This window comes from Nansenia antarctica (assembly GCF_963989245.1).
Source record: "Nansenia antarctica genome assembly, chromosome: 1".
Lineage (NCBI taxonomy): Eukaryota > Metazoa > Chordata > Actinopteri > Argentiniformes > Microstomatidae > Nansenia > Nansenia antarctica.
In genome coordinates this window covers 60,166,847-60,188,546 of record NC_137674.1, presented here as the reverse complement: position 1 = coordinate 60,188,546, position 21,700 = coordinate 60,166,847, and the positions used below count along the sequence as shown (strand labels likewise).

The 21,700-nt window shown below is 43.8% G+C and overlaps 1 protein-coding gene across 2 annotated transcripts; it reads left to right on the top strand.

Moving 5' to 3' along the window:
- Positions 1-17,990: 17,990 nt before the first annotated feature.
- actc1a (actin alpha cardiac muscle 1a) lies at positions 17,991-21,288 on the top strand (the record flags this gene model as incomplete). 2 transcript variants are annotated; one of them, XM_080550212.1, is made up of 8 exons in its annotated part: positions 17,991-18,119; positions 18,358-18,486; positions 18,801-18,911; positions 19,210-19,294; positions 19,595-19,756; positions 20,126-20,317; positions 20,640-20,821; positions 21,145-21,288. In XM_080550212.1, 8 exons carry the CDS (start codon positions 17,991-17,993, stop codon positions 21,286-21,288), a joined length of 1,134 nt encoding a protein of 377 aa, XP_080406338.1. The 2 variants fall into 2 exon arrangements, with proteins under 2 accessions (XP_080406338.1, XP_080406339.1); XM_080550213.1 differs by lacking the exon at positions 18,358-18,486.
- Positions 21,289-21,700: the final 412 nt, after the last annotated feature.

The following is a 21,700-nucleotide window of genomic DNA, read 5'->3' as shown; positions in this document are numbered from 1 at the left end:
GCGCTCCGGCGCTCTCAGAGCGAATTTTTCGAATGCAGCCTGGACATTTCACCTACCTTCACCGGTGCAGGTCACTAGAGGCCCGGGCTCCGGGGGTGAGACAGCCGGGGTGTGGAGGAGGACACCTGCCGGGCTGGTCAACGGCCTCCTCAATGTACCTAGATACTAGAAAGATAGATTAAACATGGTCTGAAAATGGCAATCGCAAATAAATCTTCTGAATAAAACACATGGCAGACAGGCAGACAATATAGCTCTTTCTTTAGCCAGTTGGAGAAGTTGCACGGACATGGCTTGTTCAAAACTGTGCATGCATGCAAAAGAATGCAGCTAGAAGAAAAATAATACCTGTATATTTCTGCTCGTTCAAAACTGTGCATGCATGCAAAAGAATGCAGCTAAAAGAAAAGAATGACTGTATTTCTGCTGTCTAGCTAACTGGGTTTGTTAGCTAACACGTGCTACGTCCTCTCACCACCTCTCCAAAAAACACGGCGTAGCTTGACTGTTTTACAGCAAAACTCGAATTGCATGGCTTATCTATGTGCATGTGCAGCTTTTTAACGACAGTGTAATTATGTTGTGTTGAATTTCATTTATTCTAACTTAGTTTTTTACCTGTCTCATGATGACACACGTGGCTTTGGGCTGGTTTCTGCTTGTCTCTGACCTTGGTGAGCATGCGCAGTGACGTACTGCGCGCAGTGATCTCGATTTTCCACGTGTGCAGTGAAACGAAACCCAGGGTTGCCAGGTGGGATTGACACTTATACAGCCTAAAAACCGCTAAATCCACCAAAAACCAGCCCAAAACCTAGTATTGTTAGAAACCCGCTAATTACTATTACGAAACCAGGGTTGCCAGGTGGGATTGACACTTTACAGCCTAACCACAGCCTTTAAAACCGCTAAATCCGCCAAAAACCAGCCCAAAACCTATTATTGTTAGTAAATGTTTTTCGAAATAAAAGTCTGAACATTAAATCGGTTATTCTTGTTATTCCTTTCACATGTTCTTGATCTATCTGTTCTACAATGGCAGGATGTGTTGAGACAGAAAAAAGTCCCTTATGACTATCTTTCTACTTCATGTATGATGATGATACATTTTTGTGTTTCTGCTAGTTTCTGCTAGTCCACTGGAGATCATTCTGGTCCTTATTGACTGATTTCTCTCTCTCTCTTTCTGTCTCTCTCTCTCTTTCTGTGTCTCTCTGTCAATTCAATTTCAAAGGGCTTTATTGGCATGGGAAACATACATTTACATTGCCAAAGCATGTGAAGTGTGAAGATAAAAAACAAAAAGAATGTAATGTACATACTAGAATAAATAAATAGATTACATACTAGATTACAAATAAATAGATTACAAATAGATTACATACTAGAATAAATAAATTAAATAAAACTTATTTCAATTCTTATGGTGGTTTTAGAAAGGTGGCAGCAACCAGACGTTTTCTTGCAGTTATTGTCCCAGTCAGCAGTTTGGTTTGCAGCTGTATAAAAAGCGTTGCACATATTACAAACTATATAAAAACGCATGAAATTGAGTAAGCAGGGATACAAACATAATGATGGTTGGAATTGCAGCATCACTGATACAAGGGCAATGTTGAGTCTGATGGGGGGCACTAATACATAGCTATTAGTAATGCTTGTATTTTCTCAGTGACAATTTTGCTGAAGATTAGTTGTTCAACTTTCTGTTCCACAGAGGAAGGAGGACTCTTCCGATTTCTGCAACGGCATCCTGCGCTTGAAGTAGACAGACAATTTGTTTTTGTGAAACGTGAGTTATGACTCTGATTGACAACTTGGTCGCGGCTCAACAATCTTAAAAAAAATAAACCATGTAGACGTTTTGCGATACACATTTTACTCTGAGTCTTTTAAATGTATGATAAAACAAGACTCTTAATAAACGTATATTTATTTAACTTATAATAAATACTTTTTGTTTTCCTAAATGCTGTACAGCAATGGCTACAGCGTACTGCATGCGCCAACAGACAATGTCCTCAAACCTAAACAAGTATGTTCCTATCATTGCCAATTACTGCTATTGTAATGCTGGGTATGAAAACAATCTGAAAACATGGACTTTGTGTCATATGTGTACTTATATAAGCTTATATTGAGCCTTGTTCTATTGTCATCTTGTGTGCTATTGTCAGATCCAGACGGCCCACGTTTTATGGTGTGATTCAGTGTTGCTATTGTGGAACCAGTTGTTCCTCTGGAGCGAAGAAGTGCAGGCGTTGTGGTGCACTGATCCAGAAGGAAGTCGCATGTTCATCAGGTGCTGCTCTCCTTCCCTTTAAAACCATCATACAAAACAGTCATATTTCTATGTGGTCAGTTGAATGTTCTTTGTCCACTATACTAGTTGCTTTGTTCTTTTGTTTGTAGTTCTTCTGTTTTGGAACATTGACCGTTATGTTTGCCTCATAGAATGAGAGAGAAAATGAGGTCTACTTACTCTCCCACTACATGGTAGGAATTAAACCTGTTGCCCTGCACAGGGAGTGGAGTACACCAGCAGGAGGTGCTGGAGCAGCCTGAGGGTGGCCAGTTCTCTATGGACCCCCTTGTAGATGGCCTGGTTGACCTGCAGGACGGCAGCTTCCAGTCAGCCTGTGACACCAGCGTCCACATCGCACAGGTGCCTCCAGACCAGCAGGAGGTGAATAGCGGCACGGACAAGCTGCTCTCCCAGCCGTGGGAAGAAGGGATGTGGCAGGATGGCAACGGTGTGGCGGCCGTATGCAAGGAGCCCTCCGCCCAGGCCAGCTTCTCTCTAGACGTGGAGCTGGAGAAGCACTGCCAGAGTGGAGTGGAGGCTAACCAGCACCAGCCTTCCATCCAGGACCAGGGCATGTCTGTGTCTATGCATGAGGAGACTTCAGACTCCCCTGAGTTGGAGCAGGAAACCCTTCCAGAGTACTGCAGCTTCAACAGCTCCAGGCTGGACCAGACACAACGGAACAACACCACCCGCCACTCGGCAGAGTCTGCCCGCAGTGACTCACTGATGGCCACCAGGGGCAGTGCAGAGGAGCCGCACGAGAGCAGCGCAGTGTCGTCCTGCACAGAGGAATGCAGCGAGTACTGCCACAGTCCAGACTCCTGTGGTTGGACCTATGACGACTGCCCGGTTAACCTGGTCAATGAGGACGGCTCGAGGCGTGAGCCGGAGAACGAGGACTATCACAGCATCTTCGAAGACGATGAGAGTATTCTAATGTGTACATCAAGTGATGGCTCTCCTCGTGCTAATACAACACCCCTACATGGCCAAACCTGGATGGATCAGTCCGGTCGGTCCAGAGGGAGTTACAGTGCTCCTCAAACACCAATGAAGGTGGAGTTGTCTCTGGATGAGTGCTCCTTCAGGTCCCTGTCCACAGGCCCTGGTGGGGCTCAGCACACTCCACTCACCCAGAGTGGTCAGGAGGGGCTTGGGGTTGAGACAGCAGGGGCCCGCAGGGACTTGACGTTCAGTCTCTCACCCGTCAAGGCCACAGAGGTCAGAGGTTGGAGCACAGCAGACGGCTCCACTGACACACTGCCCCCAGTGGCCAAACATGATATCTGTGTTGGTACAGAGCAGACCCTCAGAAGGTGCCATCACACCCAGACCCAGGGCCCTTCTACTGCAGAGAAGGAAGTCAACACAGAGGTCCAAATGTCAGACCTGGACTACCTAACTGAGGTACCTCTCTCTCTCTCTCTCTCTCTTAGTCATGTTTAGAGCAGTCATGGAAAATAATAATACTTACTTGTACCAAAATTAAGGCCTAGGCTACACAGAGCCTGATTTGGCTGAATTTCTATTATTTTACAGTACTGTCTCAATTATATTTCAATAATTTTCTGGGTCTACCAGTACGTGTGCATGCCCAGTGTACCTGAATACGCAGTTCCATGTGACCAGAGATTTTTTTGCCCAACAATGAGAAAACGCTTGTGTGGCCAGAGATCGAAATTGCATTTCGTCTTTGTTTTGTCGTCGTGTAGCCTAGGTCTAAAACACCTGCACTCTGCAATCAATTACTTTTGATTAAGTATTACTTTGTATATTTGGATAAACTTGTTACAGCTTTAGAGTTAATTTTGTTGTTAATATTTTGTATTTTTTCCATTCATCCTCAACATTTTCCCCCTCTGCTTTTATTTCTTTAAAAAGTCTTACAGACTCAGATCTCAGTAAGATCTCCCCAGTATAAATAAATTATAAATAAAGAGTTTCTAAATGTGCCTATTTCAGCTCTCCAGGCGGTGGGCGAGGTGGGGGTTGTGATGGGGAGCAGGGCTGTGACTGTGCCCAGCGTGCCCAGCGGGCAGAGTTGTGTCTACTGGCTCTGCAGTATGGGATGTGCCAGCATCACTGCTGGATGCGTTACTACACATCCCCCGAGGGAGACCGCCTCGCCCAAGGGTAAGGGACAGGATGGAAGCACCCGGGGAGGCTGGTGGTGGTAGGAAACGGAGGATGGGCTCATTGTAATGGATGAAATGGTAATCCTTGTCAGTGGGCCACTGGAGGCAGAAATCGGAGGGCGGGCTCACTAACGCAGGAGATAAAATGGAATCATAATACCCTTGCCTTTTTCTGCTGACTCCTCATCATAATCCATCATAAGTGTGACCCCCTTTAATAATAAATTATCAGTTTAGGGGGAATTTCAGAAGTAGTTTTTAGTTGGATTGTTTTTAGTTTGTTTGTCCTTGTTTTGCCACAAGTCGAGTGGGTAATAGCTGAAGAATACTGATTTATGCATTGAAACATATAATTAATGTTTCTATTTGAGAGTGCTGGTCTTATTATTTACTACGTGTGTAATTCCCCCAGTATGAGTGAGGGCCCACCTGAGACCCTGATGAATGTGCTGCAGGTCCTGGAGGGAGACTACAGAGACATGAGGGGGAAGGTCCTCTCAGGGGTGCCCCTGGACCAGCTCAAACCTCTGTCTGTGGACTCCCGGGGGATCACCACCGGCACCCGCTACACCCCTGCACAGGTTAGCTAGCTCCCGCAGGTATCAATTCTGAAATAACATTTTAGTGTGGGGGTGTGTGTGTGTGGGGGGAGGCTGAAATCTAGGTAGGTAGAAATCTGAGGAGTGGTTCCAAGTGGTAGTATATTGTATAGGAATTTGTCGTAGGAGGTTGCAGTTGGTGGCATCAAATCAAGGCCTAAAGTCCTCTGTTCATTCATACACCAATAGTCAGTAACTCAGTCATAATAATACTTATATTTACAAAACGCATATACAAGTATAATCTCATTCTCAATTCTAACAGGAGGGTCCAAGTGGGAGAGGTCCAATTACCCTCACCAAGGCAGAAGGCAGCACAGCTGTGAAGGCAGTCACCCGTGAGCCCCAGCAGAATGGGACCAACCGTGGGAACAAGCCAGGTAAACACAGTGGGGCAGTAAAACCTCAGCCTTCACATTTATTTATTTGATTTATTCATCAATTGGAGAAATTGAGAATTCTGATTCTCTACACTTGTAACTCACCCACTCGCAGGGGGAGTAAGAGTGAAAGACGTCAACTCCAGCGAGGCATGGTTTGATGCTGAGGAGAACCTGGGACCTGCAGAAGCAGCTGTGAAGACTGAGAGTCTGGCCATGGTAGTGGAGAAGACAGAAGAAGGTTAGTACTGGAATGGGGATAAAGCTCTGAAGCCCAAAAGATTCAAAGATGTTTTGAGTTTCAAATAGTTTCGTGTAATATGCACCATTTCACACTTGTATTTGGTGTTTTTGTGTCTTTTAATTGAATGAATTGAATGAATGAATTTGATTAATTTAGGAACCTTAAAAAGGAGGGTCATCGCTCCTTCCTGTGTGTCACAGACCTACCCAACAATGTGACCGAGGTAATGTCTCCATTACCAAAACTAGCTTTAGTCCGTGAGCCAGTAGGGTTGGTCGGTACCACCTGGAGGGACAATATCTCATAGTGATTTTTAGCAAGGTATACACCCCTAGTACTAGAAAAAATGTGATAGCCTTGCACCGGTGGTAGTTAACTGTTTGCTAGTACTAGAACCTAATTGTTATGTATATAACCAATAACATCTATAATTCCCAATAAAGAATGGAGGCAGAGGCGGCGAAACACTTTGATATATGTCCCTAGATTTACTGACCAAACCGCAGGTATACAGGCATGGTATCACTTCCGCATTCTTGACAGGGCAATTACCTATACAGCTTTTCATCATTCAAACTACGGTGGTCCACATAGCTAAAAATAACACTTCAATACATAACACTAATACCTTGCTAAAAATCACTATGAGACATTGTCCCCCCAGGTGGCCCAAATTTGGGGTCCTGGCTCACAGACTACTTTTACAATATTTGTATTGTATTGACCACCAGGGTCACGCAATAGTCGCATAGTCAAGTAAAGGTTTCCTGTGTATGTTCTCAGGGTGAAGTGATGCTTTGGTTTGAAAAGTATCAGGTGTCAGAAGTGAGAATTTCAACCTTCAGTAACAAACTCAGGTAACAAACAAACAATGATGACACAGATTAGTTAGGTCTAGAAATCTACAAGTGTCACATGACCACATTTGTGTAACAACATTAATATTCTTACAACAGCAACAGTACATCAATACAAATGTCATTATATTACAAGAGGTTCATTCAATCAAATGAGGCATTGGAGCACTATGCTAAAGATACCTTGTATGTCCCTCAGACTTGCCGTAGTGACTGTCAGTGGTCCAAAGTATGCTGAAGCAGCGGTGAAGGAGATGGATGGATGCAGTATGCATGGCTTCACAGTGCACGTGGAGCACATCCACAGACCCAGCACTAAGGGCCAACAGGGCCAGGGTGATGGTCAGGGGGAGGCAACTCACCAGCAGGGCCCCTCCACCAGACACAGAGCAGCACTACCCCCAGGGGGCACCCTTGGGCCCAAAGACTCCAAAATCAGCTCTAACACCAGCCCAGTAAAGGTGAAGAGAGGACCCTTTTTCCACTATAGAATTGACTTCTGTAATTTTGCCATAGTTTAGATATTGTTCTTTCTGGACTGATTAATTGTCTGCGTTTCATTATTTGTTTGATACAGACACCCTTATTTAGCCTTGAAATAACAAGGCAAGGTTATTTCCATGTATGACTTACGTCTCCGTTCCTGTGCCCAGGTGGTCTCTCAGCCCCTGCGCTGCAGCTTGGAGAAGCGGACGACCAGCTGTGACACCACCATGGGCAGCTTCGACACGCTGATGGCACGGCTGTCAGAGCGCCACCCGGAGGTAGGGAGGCAGAGGATCGTAGATGCGCTCCTGGAGCTGAGGGCCAAGCACCAGGGCTTCCTCAGGGGCCTCCCCCTGAGGACCATCGTAGAGATGACCTCTGACCTTTTAACGCCACCTCCCAGCGCAGTCTGAGAAGGCTGAATCCTCAACCATGTTTTTGTTATGTTCTGTTATATTGTAAGACAGGTTGCTACCTTGATTGTCTTGGGTCGCTTCCCAAAAGCATTACTTTTGCTTCAACCACTGTTTTGGTTGTTTTGGTTCCCCTGAGGATGAAGACAATTTGTAGTGAAATCATCTTTAAAAGGTGCAACAAAAGATGATTTATTTTTATTTTATATATATAATAAATAAATAATAATAATTCAGTTGCACTTACATTTATGTTGTTACTGTTTTTGAAATGTTCTTTGAAAGCCATGGTATCTGCAATCTGCATACTGTAGGCCATTTGCAGTAGGGCCTATGTTTTGTGCTCATACTGTGTTCACTGTGAATAAAAGAGAATTTTGATTTGCAACAAGTGTGATCTGTCATGCAATCTGAATAGCTCTGTCGATCTCGCTCCTCTGCCTTTGTTTCATGGGCGTGGGTGGGTTTGTTTATGCCCAACCAACTGATTGCTGATAATGATACAACATCCTTTACTCTGTTCAAGGGTTAGGGTTCGTCAGTCATGCCCAAACCAGCTCCTATAGTGCCATTATGTATGTGTAATGTAAACATTGTCCCATTTACATTTTTGGCATTTAGCAGACGCCTTATTCCAAAGCGACTTACAATGATACATTTGACTAAGCAAGTGAATCATCAATTCACCAATTGTAGCAGGAAGAGTAATCTAGCTCAGGCCAGGGGCCATTGGCAGTAGTTGTGATAGATAGAAGATGAAAGAACGTTTTTATTTTTATTTTTATATATTATTATTATTATAAAAGAATCAAATATAATATTTTTTTTTAAAAGAATGTCCCCCAAGTTGAAATCAGGGAGGGGACAGTGCATCTGAATGTCAAATTGTTGAATGTCACACGTGATATCTCAGACACCACTGGCACAATTTTTATGAAACTTCAGTCCTATGAATAATTACAAGTTACTTTATTCCCCAAATGTAACTGATTGATGACAAATTGAATTTGCTTAGTTAGATAATGTACAAATACAAATTATTGTTTCATGACTCATTTAAAAATGACATATTTGCCAGCCATGCATACACAAACTCTACCTCTAAGGGTGAATCCCAATTCACCACTCCGGCTCCCTTTTCACCCCTACGGCTCCATTTTGCACGTTCACGTGTAGCCGTAGTGGCGTCCCAATTCATTACTCATTTAGGGTTAGGGGGAGGGTTAGGGTTTTCCATGGCTCCATTTGGAGAAAATCTTGACCCTCGTTCGATTCGGAGCCATGAGACTCCCTTCCGGCATGCATTGCGAATCATCTAAAGAAATGTTCTTTTCGCTCTCGTAATACGGAAGCGAGCCTGAAATGTCATTTACTTTTTCTGGAATTACTTGTAATTAAAGACTTAAAAAATTATGATAACCATCGTATTATCTTAGTTTAATGTCATTTCAATGCATTATAGACCTTTTCTTTACAACAAGCATAACAAAAAAAGATCGCTATTATGCCGATATTGTGCCTATGCAGGAGCGCCCCATGGAAGCGTCAAGCACAGCCTTTCCATAAGGAGCGCGATTCACATCGAGATGTACATTCCTGTTTAGAAATAAAAGATTACCTGTGGTGTTTGACAGCGGATGATGATAGACATATTTAATGTGAAGTTATCTATCTAACGTTAGGCTGATGTGTGCATGGTAGACGCGCATGATGTTTTATTTACAGCTATGGCACGTATTAAACTAAAACAACCCGCAATCCTATCCGAGCAGTTGTTATTATGTAATATTGTTGATGGGTTATATAATTGAATGTTATTTCAATGCATTATAGACCCTTTCTTTATAACAAGCATAACAAAAGAAATCACTTTGATGTCGAGGTGCTGTGCCTATGCTTAACATAGAAAGTTCCACAGTCCAGCGCGCTCAGGACAGCGGCCAGGACACCGGAGCCAGCAGGACAGACCGGAGCACTCATATCTGCGCGTTTGTCACAGGCTGACAGTCACCGTGTTCCGCTGCCCCGACGTCAGTCCCATGGAAGTGTCAAGCACAGCGCGATTTCCATTTCAGAGATGTACAATCATGTTTATTTAGAAATAAATTATTACCTGTGGTGTTTGACAGCATGATAGGCGCGAATTTCCCCCCCTTGGTGGTATATGACGCTAGAGTTGTTATTATACCAAAACAACTGGCAATCTAATCCGAGCAGTTGTTATTATGTATGTATTAGTACTATATACTGTATGTGCCATTTTTGATGGAGGGCAGTGAGCGGGAGACTCATCAAGGACATGTAGTTAACTAATGCAGTGGACAGCGGCTGTTTCTCCAGCGTTCCTGTCACATCGGATTTCGTAACGTCATAAAATTAAATCTGTAAGTCATGCATTTTTCCATGTTTCCCTTTGATGGCATATGACGCTGTAAATGTAACTAAAGTTCAGCCTCGAAGTTGTTGCACTGTTGTCCTAAATCAGTGCAGACTGGCAGGGTAGGAGCACAGGTTTCATACAGGTTAGAGCTTATTCTGTCATGGTCTGATAATGAAGCATTGTTCTTTTTTATTTGATGACTTGTTTGATCGATTGATAGCGTTCAAGTTCATTCAAGTTGTGAATGAATCGCGAGCGTCAATGCTTTTCTACGATACTATGTGTAATGTCACTTGGACATAGAATAATAAGACACTTGAGTCTGGGTTCAACAAAGGTATAACCAGTTTACTTCGGTTCTCTCGACACCTGTCAGTCACCTACTGGTATATCACGAACTCTCTCTAAGGCGCATGCGCCGTCCTGACTATGAATTAACCCATTCATTACACTACGGATGATATTAGTCGTGAAGGGTTGTCCCATTTCCCCCGGGGAACCACTACAGCTTGTGGCTCTGTTCGGAGGCCTTGGCTCCAAAGCGAGTGACTCCAAAACGAGCCGAAGTGGTAGAAAAGAGAATCGGGATTGGGCCTAACTCTTCATAGTCTTTCTTTTTGGGGGGGGGGTGGCAATTCTGCTTTATTGGGGTAGAGACAGTAGAGATTGACAGTTACATTACACATTACAATGTATTTGTATAGCACCTTTCCCAGACCAAGGGTCACAAAGTGCTTTGCATATAGAGAACATAATAAAGAAGAAACATAATAAAACATAATAAAAGAGCGAAAGTCATAGCAGGTTAAAATAGGCAAACAAGTGAAAATAAGAACAAGTAACAGACAACAGGTGTACAACAATATCAACAGGACACAGAAAGAGGGGGTATCCAAAAGCCTGTCTATACAAGACAGTCTTTAGCTGTTTTTTAAAAGCCTCGACCGAGACCGCTGATCTAAGATCCAAGGGAAGAGCATTCCAAAGCCTGGGAGCCACGGTTTAGAATGCTCTATCACCCTTGGTTTTCAATCTGGCACGGGGGACAACCAACAAACCCTGGTCAGAACCCCCTACTGGGGCTGTAAGGATGCAGTAGGTCACAGATGTAAGCAGATGCCTGACCATGGAGGGCTCTGTAGGTGATGACCAGAACCTTGAAATTAATTATATATTTGATGGGGAGCCAGTGTAGGGATGCTAAGATGGGAGTGATGACATGATTTTCTGGACCTAGTCAACAGCCTTGCAGCTGCATGTTGGACCATTTGTAGCCGGCCCAGGCGTTGGGGCAGGTGAACAGGAAATTGCAATAGTCCAATCGGGATGATACAAAAGCATGAATGATCATTTCCAACTCTGCGTGGGATTCCACAGACCAGAGCTTAGCAATATTGCACAGATGGAAAAAACAGGTACCGGTATGTGACAGTGATCTGATGTGGTGATCAAAGTGCATTTGCTGGTCAAAAATAACACCACAGTTTCTGAGCTTAGACCTTACTGTTGTCAAAGAGAGGAGGGATGATATGCAGGATAGGTCGATGGCTGAAATTGAACCAGGGACCCTGTGATTACGTGGCATGGGTCTTGTGTCATCAGATCATTCCAAACTAGCCTCTTCAGGCGTGACAATTTCTTGATTTGTGTCTACGTCAGCTGTGTGTGGTCGTAAATCTGTCTATTGAGCTTTCTGTGAGCTTGTAAAACTTACAGCAGATACTAGTCTTGGAAACTATTCTGCTGTATTTCCATGTACAGTGGAGGAAATCAATATACACATAAACACATCAACAATTTTCATTCAACATATCTCCATTGCAGCTATTTACATGAAATTTAGACCAGGTATGTATTGAGCTACACATTTAGTAACTCAATAAAACTACATAGCTAAAGAAAAAACCTGAAAGAATATAACAAAACACACACACAGAGAGAGGGGAAAAACATATAAAAAAAAACTAATCTTAAACATACCTTTTTATCCTGGCTTATACTATACTATACAGTACGTACTATATGCTTTTAGTCTTTTAGTCATGTTACATTTGAGCTTTTATTATCTACAGTACCCTGCATGTTTGAACTCATGGCTGTTATACTTTTATGTTTTGTCTGGTTGTCTTTATTTTCTCTATCTGTTTTTATGTATATTTTCTGTTAAGATATTGTATTGATTTGAAAGAGAGAGAGAGAGAGAGAGAGAGAGAGAGAGAGAGAGACACTGACACACACAAGCACACACATACACACTTGCGCATGCACGCACGCATGCACACACCTGTAGCTCACAGGACAATGGAGCGCTGACATGGAAACTTCCAAAGCACTCCACATATTTATAGAGCTGACACTATCTGAGAAACGGTTGGCACGGCCCAATGCCCCGTCTCTACATAGGTCTCTCATCACACTGTAAAACACATTCAGACAATGGTATGGCAGTGCAACACTGCAGAAGCATTGGCTAGGCGATTTTCACAAAAAGCCAATAACTCACACCCCTACTGTTAACTCATTCATACAGATATGTGTTGTGTAGTCGGCCCTTTAAACTTTTATGCATTACATAACCATCACTGAGCCTGCAGGGGGCTGCTCATCAAGAGAGAAAATATGGCCACTCGCCTGGCAGCTTTTGTCACTGTCCTGACTTACAGTGAGAAATGCACATTGATATGAAAAATATTTATATTGCTATTTGCTTGATTAACATGCCTATCAGTGTGCAGTGTGTTTACTCTGCCAACAGCTGTTTAGGACTGGCATATGGCACAGCACACACGCCACATATCCCTAGGAGAAGAACAGAGCTGAGAATAATGTCAAGTGTTGATGTCCTCTTTGTTCATACATAGGGTTAATTATTGTATTGTATTGTATTATCTAGCAACTATATGCAATTTATTATAATTTATTAGCAGTTCATTTAAATGTAAATAGCCTTTCAGTATACGAAACCTTCTATTTTCACACAGACAGACACTCACAGGAGTCTCTCAACAACAGGTGGGGGGGGAGGGGGTCAATATGTCGCAGTGAACATGTGTCCCTCGCCATCAAATGTAAAATAATAATACTTATTATTTTAGCAACAGAAAAGCTATCTCTAATCCTAACAAGTTAAGATTGTTTCTGTTATCTGCTCATAAATTATCTATCATTTTCACAGTCTGCAATGGAGTCAAATTTGAGATGGTAAACAAAGCATATTGTCAAAGGAGCACTGAATGTTAAGAGACATTTGTGGCCAACAGCTGCGGTGATGACCATCTCTGCTGGGGGGTTGACCAGCAGAAACAGGCAGCTGTCAGAGACACAAACAAACTGCAACTCCTTATAAGGATGAATGGTCTCCCAAAAGTATCACCCATTTGAGACCAATTCACCATATCTTGATCTTGATCATTAATGTTGCCAAAAGTAGCCTACTCCATGGTGATGAATATATATGATGATATATACATGATATATGCATGAATATACATGATGAAGATATATGGCGCTTTTCCACTAAAGGGCCGACCCGGGTCGACCCGGGTCGGCCCTGGTCTTTAGCCTTTCTCCACTGCCAAAAGTACCCGTGCCATTTCTGGTACCCGTGCTTTAGTTCCGGTTTTAGTTCTTGTTCGGGATGGGTAGTGAAAGCTACCAAAGGTACTTTTTTGCCAGGCTGCGTGTGACGTGTGATGCTGCACACCGTTGATTGGTCAATGAAAATCGTCATCCCATGTTCATAGATTTCTTCGCTAACCGCCATCTTTAAATACCACAACAGATTTCGCTCTCGGAAAATGTCACTTACTGTTTCTGTAATAACTTATTAATAAAGATTAGAAAAATTATGCTAACCATCGTATTATCTTAGTTTAATGTCATTTCAATGCATCATAGAACTTTTATTTACAACAAGCATAACAAAAAAAACGCTATTATGGCATTATGTCCTGTGCCTATGCTGTTCCTCAGTCCAGCGGCAGTCAAATGCCGGTAGATTCGCATCTTGCTCCCTTTAACACATGTCGGCGTTTCCCTGGTTGCGAGATCTAAACTATTAGAACCGAAAGCGGCAGGTAACAGGCACGTAACATCCATATGCTGTATATATAAATAAATATATTTGACTACCAGCAAGACACCGGAGCACTCGTATCGTATCTATAACAAACACGGAGATTGAGCCCCGCGTCAGTCAGCCTTTCCGTAGAAATACATCGCTCCGTTATATATCTAACGTTACATGTTTTAAGGCTGATCTGTGCATGATAGTGCTGCATTATGTTGATCTATTTATATCGATCTATTCTTGCCAATTCCTTATTACCAGTGGAAAGGGGGAAGGCTAAAACACTTTGAATGGAATAGATAGGACTTTCCGTTCAATGGAGGAAGCATGATACTCGCGTACCGAGCCGGTCAATGGAAAAGCGCCAATAGTGTTTATAATACTTTCTTGATAAAAAATGTTTTTGTTGATTATCATCTACATAGGCCCACTATTATTATATTTTTTTTCCAGAATGCATTGTGTTACATATTTGTATGTCCTCCTTGTTTATCAGTGTATTTTCCGAAAGGTATAGGCTACAAACTTCATTTTGAATGAACATGAAATTGTTGAATTGTTGTTGTGTTCCAACATTATAATAATGTTAATGTAATCTTATTGTGTGTAATCTTATTTCATAAGGTTTTCATTCTACAAAAGTAATTGATTATTCCTTCAACAAAACAGTTGACCCTGTGAACACTGAACACTGAATCATCCTGTTATCTCCAGTCGACTATTCTGGGCTTCCATTGACTGTTGGTGGGGAACATTACAGTACAAGAGAATCCTGAAGGATGGCGTCCACCGACTATCTCTGCTGCTGTTAGAAAAATGTCTAAATATAGGCTCTTCACTGCAGCCAGGGGGTCAGAAAAGCTCACACATAATCCAAGTGAGGCACATCCTGATGGAACCCAGGTTCATAGAATGCCTCCAATACCTTGTTGCTGAGGTTTACTCTGAAATGGGGCCACACAGCATCATCATTCATCATCTCTCATTCCCAAGTAGTTTGATACTCCAACATACAGTACGCCTGTTGATTTTATTAATCAAGCACTGTACTCATGTTTCTAACACAACATCAACTCATTTTACCAGAGAATAATCCATCAATCGTACTGTAGCTGCATTGTGTGAAGAGAAGGAAATTAATTCAAAATGTATTCACTTTAAGACAGTATTTATTCCCCCTGAAGACCTCTAGGAAACCTTTGTCTGAATCTATCAGTTCCCTTCTTAATGAAATGCTGAGAATATAAATAGAAAAGTAGGTTATCTACTCCCTTTGTGGCAGAACTATTTCACAGCGAAAATATTTTATTGGTGGGGGGTCTTCATATTCATAATGGGCCTCACAGATTGAGACTCTATATAGAAAAAAATTCCCTGTTTCCTGATAGGGTACAATACAAGAGCGTATGGGGGGGTTCGGACGGGAGGTGACGAATAAGGAGCGGGGGCAGTGGACAGGAGAGCTGCAGCGAAGTCCAGCCAGTGACACCTGTTGCCCACCATGACCCTAAAAGGAGAGAGCGGAGCCAATCAAAGCGCAGAGCTACAGCTAAGGCTGCCACAGGCTGTCCCCAAGACTCGTTGAGTTAGCGGAGGAGGGTCCGGAGTCTGGACGCTCCCATATCTCTCCACCCCTCACCCCTTCCTTCCAACCTCCCCCTCATCCTCAAAATCCCACCCCCCCCTTAGACTCTCAGCTGTCTGGCATGTTTCTGGCCCCCTCTCTCTCACACATGCCACAGCTCTGCTGGCAAACTGACATAGTGTAGGCACTATTCCACAGGCTGCACAGAGTGCCCCTCAAACGACTCCTTAACCACCCCCCCCACCCCCCCACCCTCGGTTTAGAGTTACAGTTAAGCACCCCTTACACCCCCTCTTCCCCTTCCCAATCCCCCTCTCTGAGCTTAGTCATATTAGCGTGACTTTCTGAGACATTGAGAAGAGTCTGAGTGAGTGGAGGAAAGATGATGTGTCATTCAGACACATGATGAGAGGAGTGTTGATTCTTTATTGAATGAAGTCCCTGCTGTTTCTGCGCCCTGATACTAATCAGGGAGTTCTAAGAGTGAACAGATTACGGTATGCATTCATCAACATGTAAACAATCTGACAGATAAGCAAGTATCATCTCTGTCAGTCATTCTCTTACGTGCAGTCAAAACACATACAGTATTTGTGCAAAATGTGCAAAAGAAAAAAACATCAACATTTTCAATCCATGCATTAGTCATAAAAGTGTAGTATTTACAGTAATTCATCCCAATAAGTAATTGATACAAGCCTTGCATCGAATTGAAAAGTGTGGCATCTCATACTCCTTCCTTTCAAGTACATCCACAACACAGTAAATCAAATAAATATCTGATATCACAAGGGCCATAAATTTCCTGTGTAGATTTCAATCTAATAAAAGACCTCCTTACTTATGTCAGCTAACATCACACTGAGAGAAGACCTTTTCATAGGACATAAATCGCTTCATTATCACATCTCCCACCCCAATAATCAAACATAACACCATTATGGAAAATATCTTGAATTAATCCTTTTCACTATCCTGACAATCCTTATTTCTGTCACAGGGCGGGACTGTCTGCCCTGCCGTCTCCTAGGAAACATCACTCAGTTTTAGTGGCAGACCTGACACAGGATACACTTACTTGTGAACCATTTTTTAGCAGCTCTTATTTGGGCTTGTCTGAACTCCTGAGCCCGCCCCCAGCCCCCAGCCCCAGAACGGAGGGGCATATTTAAGGAGCACCTCTCATCCTCGCCCTTTGTCCCAGTGGAAACTCCAGCCTTGCGGTTCAACTTGGTGAGTGTCTCTGCTACTGTTACAGCAGCTACAGTACTGCCTGTGACAGCCATTTCTCTTTGGACTACTTCAGACAGACAAGAGAGGGAGACTGAGAGGATGGCTAGACTCGGTGCTAGGATCCAAACTTTGTCAGCAACTCGGGCGAAGCATCATTGCCACTGCGTTGCTGTCATTTTACAAGCGAAGGAAGAGAGAGGGCCAGTGGGGGTCTGCTTCATAGACTGGAACTAGGATACTGTTGTGATTAGAATAGATGACACCGAGGGATACCACAAGTAGGGGTAAAACCTGCAATGGATGGTTTATCCCCTTGATTGACTGATTGTAGAGAAATAGAGTGTTGCATTAGGGGAGACATGAGGGAACTCTTGGGACGGGGAGGGGAACAACTGTAGGACATGGTGGCCTTGTTGTGATTGAATGACAGCTCAACCTGATGCCACATGTGTAAACCCCTAGGGGATTAGGGAAAGGGGCAGAGAGCGTCAGTCGGGCATGCAGCCAGAGGGATGTCAGGGGGATGGTGAGGCTGGAGGGACTGGGGAGGCTGGGGGGGAGGGGGGGTTCTGGAGGAGGCTATAGGAGGCTGGAGGGACGGCAGCACATGCTTCAGCCCCACACACTGGAGTTACTATGTAGCGACAGCTGAGGAGGGACAGTCCCACTGTCACTTGTCAACAGACATGCTCCTTCAGCTGTGAAATAGCTCTGGTTCAGATAGGTGGGGTGGAGGAGGGGAGGGTATATGGGGAGAAGAGAGGGAGGGGGGGGGGCAGTGAGAGATGTGGTTCCGTGTGGCTGCCGATTGGAATGACAAGGGCCAGAGCCAAAAATAGAGCTGTGGTGTGGGGGGGTCTAGTACTGTATGCCCCTGTTTGGCTTGACAATGGAGCGCTGAGAGAGAGGGGAGAGAGAAGATAGGGTAGCAGTGGTGTTCTCTTCAGCTGGGTAGAGAACAAGGTTGTTAGAAAACCTCCTTTCAATTTTCACTGTGAGAAAGTGAAGTACTTGCACTTAAATGCCAAAATAATAATGAAAACCCTATTGAATAATCTGCTCACTAGCCACCACAGAAGATGCTTTATGAGAAAGATGCTTAGAAGTGTGGCAAGGTTTACGCACCAATGAATGTGCATCCAGACGGTACAGCAGTAGGCCTATCGTGTAGTTAGATCGGGTTAGTGGTGTATTGGTAGCCAAACATTTCAATTAATTCAGTTCATTTCTGTTAGCGTTATACTGATATCTTACCGTTGTTACCGTCTCCCTCCAGACGGCCATCCGAAACAAGACCAATCATGTGTGACGACGAGGAGACTACCGCACTCGTGTGCGACAACGGCTCTGGCCTTGTCAAGGCTGGGTTCGCCGGTGATGACGCTCCCCGTGCTGTGTTCCCATCCATCGTTGGACGCCCCCGTCACCAGGTGCGTTACTTGGAAACAAATAGGATACCGATACATATAAACGGCTGAGGTTTGTTTACGTATAGAATGAAGCAAAAGTTATGATAACAAAGTGCCTTGCGGTAATGTCATGATTAGGGTTAGGGTTCGGAATATGATACGGGTAGTTTGGCAACGCAGCCTATGCGTAAAGTTGGTGTGGAATCAATCTTTGTTAGTGCGTATTGCAGATCATGAACAATGTCTCCTCTCTGGGCAGGGTGTGATGGTGGGTATGGGTCAGAAGGACTCCTACGTAGGAGACGAGGCTCAGAGCAAGAGAGGTATCCTGACTCTGAAGTACCCCATCGAGCACGGCATCATCACCAACTGGGACGATATGGAGAAGGTGGGTAGACCATCAGAACCAACATTGTAACGGGCTAATGATTATGGACAGTTAAAGATTTCTCTTGAGATTAAAAATAAATTATATATATATATGCTTCCATTTCATGTGATACTAATAGTACATTTGAACAACTCAAACATATAAGGAATATGTTATTTAATGAAAGAGGAAATATAACAAACAGATAGGAAGACAGCTAATTCACATAACATACAGCAGGCTATGTATACTCAATAGTACATAAGCAAAACAATTAGGTATTGTGAGCATACATAATGTCCAGTACTCTGACCGTCTCTCCTTCCTCTTAGATCTGGCACCACACCTTCTACAATGAGCTGCGTGTAGCACCTGAGGAGCACCCCACCCTCCTCACAGAGGCTCCTCTGAATCCCAAGGCCAACAGGGAGAAGATGACCCAGGTGAGTCTGCCGCCTGTGAACCCCTTAAGTTGCCTGTTATGTGTAGGCTATCAATACTGAGGTTTAGTTCTATATAGTGTACTGAGTAGGCCTATCGATATAGACATATAGGGCTGTAACATGTACCAAGTAAACATAAGGATGTGTAGTAGATATGTAGTGATTGTGTAGGCCTATTGGTATACTGAGTATTGATGTATCTTCTATTTTATATTGAGTATACTGACACTGATATGTTGACCCATAGACTGTTTCATTGATTTTGAGTCTAAATGGCTGTCGTTCTCTTCCTCTCCAGATCATGTTTGAGACCTTCAACGTCCCCGCCATGTATGTTGCCATCCAGGCTGTGCTGTCCCTGTACGCCTCCGGTCGTACCACCGGTGAGTCTCCATGGGACTTATGCTCCTGGATATAGACATAAACCATACAACATAGTTTATGTGTATAAAAACACTATTTTACCTTATGATTATATTATACTAAATGTACTACATCCAATCCATGCTTTGCTACACTCAATAAGAAAAGTATTGTAATCTCTCACACATGGCATTACCTAGAGACACTACTCAATAGTTAATCGACTAAATGCTTTAGCTTAAAGTTGCATTTTAAAAGACGCCCCAATGGTCTGTGCCTGGCTGCGTGCATCCACTGACGCACCATTTACCCCCACCTAGGTATTGTGCTGGACTCTGGTGATGGTGTGACCCACAACGTCCCCATCTATGAGGGTTATGCTCTTCCCCACGCCATCATGCGTCTGGATCTGGCCGGTCGCGACCTGACTGACTACCTGATGAAGATCCTGACAGAACGTGGCTACTCTTTCGTGACCACCGGTAAGAGGTCCAACAAGAACCAGCACTCTCAGGCACTTGACCTGGGAACATTATGTCAGAGAGGAGAGGAGAAAGGACAGCAAGGATAGTCTATATAACATATTGATTACCATAGTATGATTATATATGTATACCAATATATACCATATAATGATAACGTAATTTCTCCCCACAAGCAGTTGCTAATATGTTGGTAGTTTGTATATTATATGTTAAAATAGGGCAATGTACTCCTGTTGTGTATTTGGAGAGGAAACCCCATTATGTTCAGTGTTCACCTGTGTTACAGATGTTGTGTAGCCTGTTTGGGTGTGTGGCGTGTGTCCTGCATATTAGACTCACCGACTCTCTGAATCTGCCCCCTCTCAGCCGAGCGTGAGATTGTGCGTGACATCAAGGAGAAGCTGTGCTACGTGGCTCTGGACTTCGAGAATGAGATGGCCACCGCTGCCTCCTCCTCCTCCCTGGAGAAGAGCTACGAGCTTCCCGACGGTCAGGTCATTACCATTGGTAATGAGCGTTTCCGTTGCCCCGAGACCCTCTTCCAGCCTTCCTTCATTGGTGCGTATCATCTCTTTCTCTCTAGATCTCTTGTTCACCTATAGGCATACTCCTTAGCATAACTTTACGCACACATTTACTTACACATACTTCAAGGCGTTCAAAACGTACATACTTCACAGGCGTTCAAAACGTACATACATTCATTACTCTATATAGAATATACCAACCATTTTACCATGCTGCCCTCTAGTGCCCAATTACACTCACAGTCTGCAAATGCATCAGAGCATCCCCTTTCTTCCAAATGACTGGTGGTAGCGTAAACACACTAAGCCTGCCGTTGCTCACCCAAGTGACTTTCCTCATCTCACCTGCACAGGTATGGAGTCTGCCGGTATCCATGAGACCGCCTACAACAGCATCATGAAGTGCGACATTGATATTCGCAAGGACCTGTACGCCAACAACGTCCTGTCCGGTGGTACCACCATGTACCCTGGTATTGCTGACCGTATGCAGAAGGAGATCACCGCTCTGGCCCCCAGCACCATGAAGATCAAGGTGAGTGCTATAACGTTGTAACCCAGCAGCATTCACATCAGGGATGTGGATAGAGTAGTCTACTGATTTAGGCCTACAGTTGGCAAACTCAAACAGTTGGCAAAGTATTGTCCATGTCAATGTCTCCGGTTTTAAATGCCGCTTCTGTTCTCCAATTGCCTTGCACTTACTGTACCAGAGCGCATGCCAGTTGCGTTTGCGTCTTTCGAGTTCTCAGAGTGCCCGCTCCATTATTGCAACCCTCTTGTTCATTCTACTCTTGCACGAGACTCAGCCTAACAGTTCTCTAACCAACATCCTCCTCTCTTCTCCTCGCTCTCTAGATCATCGCTCCCCCCGAGCGTAAGTACTCCGTCTGGATCGGCGGCTCCATCCTGGCCTCTCTGTCCACCTTCCAGCAGATGTGGATCTCCAAGCAGGAGTACGATGAGGCAGGCCCCTCCATCGTCCACAGGAAGTGCTTCTAAACCGACCACCCCACTCCACCTACATCCACAACTCTTCTGTGTCCATTTGTACTGTTCCGTTTACTGTATATACATGTACTGTTGTAATAAAACTAGTTGCCTGTAACAGTAAGCCATGCGTTTTTGTTGTCTGTGGTTTGGTTTTGTGTTGTAAGATATCTACAGCATCGTATGAGAGTGTGGGTCTATGTGTTCCACTTCAGATATCACTATTACTTATGTAATTGTTTATTTGTGTAGGATGACGTGCAGACGCAATAACATTGACACATTGAAATTAATGTAGTAAACCTCTGCAATTAGATTGATGAGCTGCACCTGCACCTGCTCATGGACTCTGTTGAGACTCTGAGGAAACCAATAAATAGACAGAGCCAGGAGCTTAGTGGGTCTCGAGGGGAGCGGCTCAGCG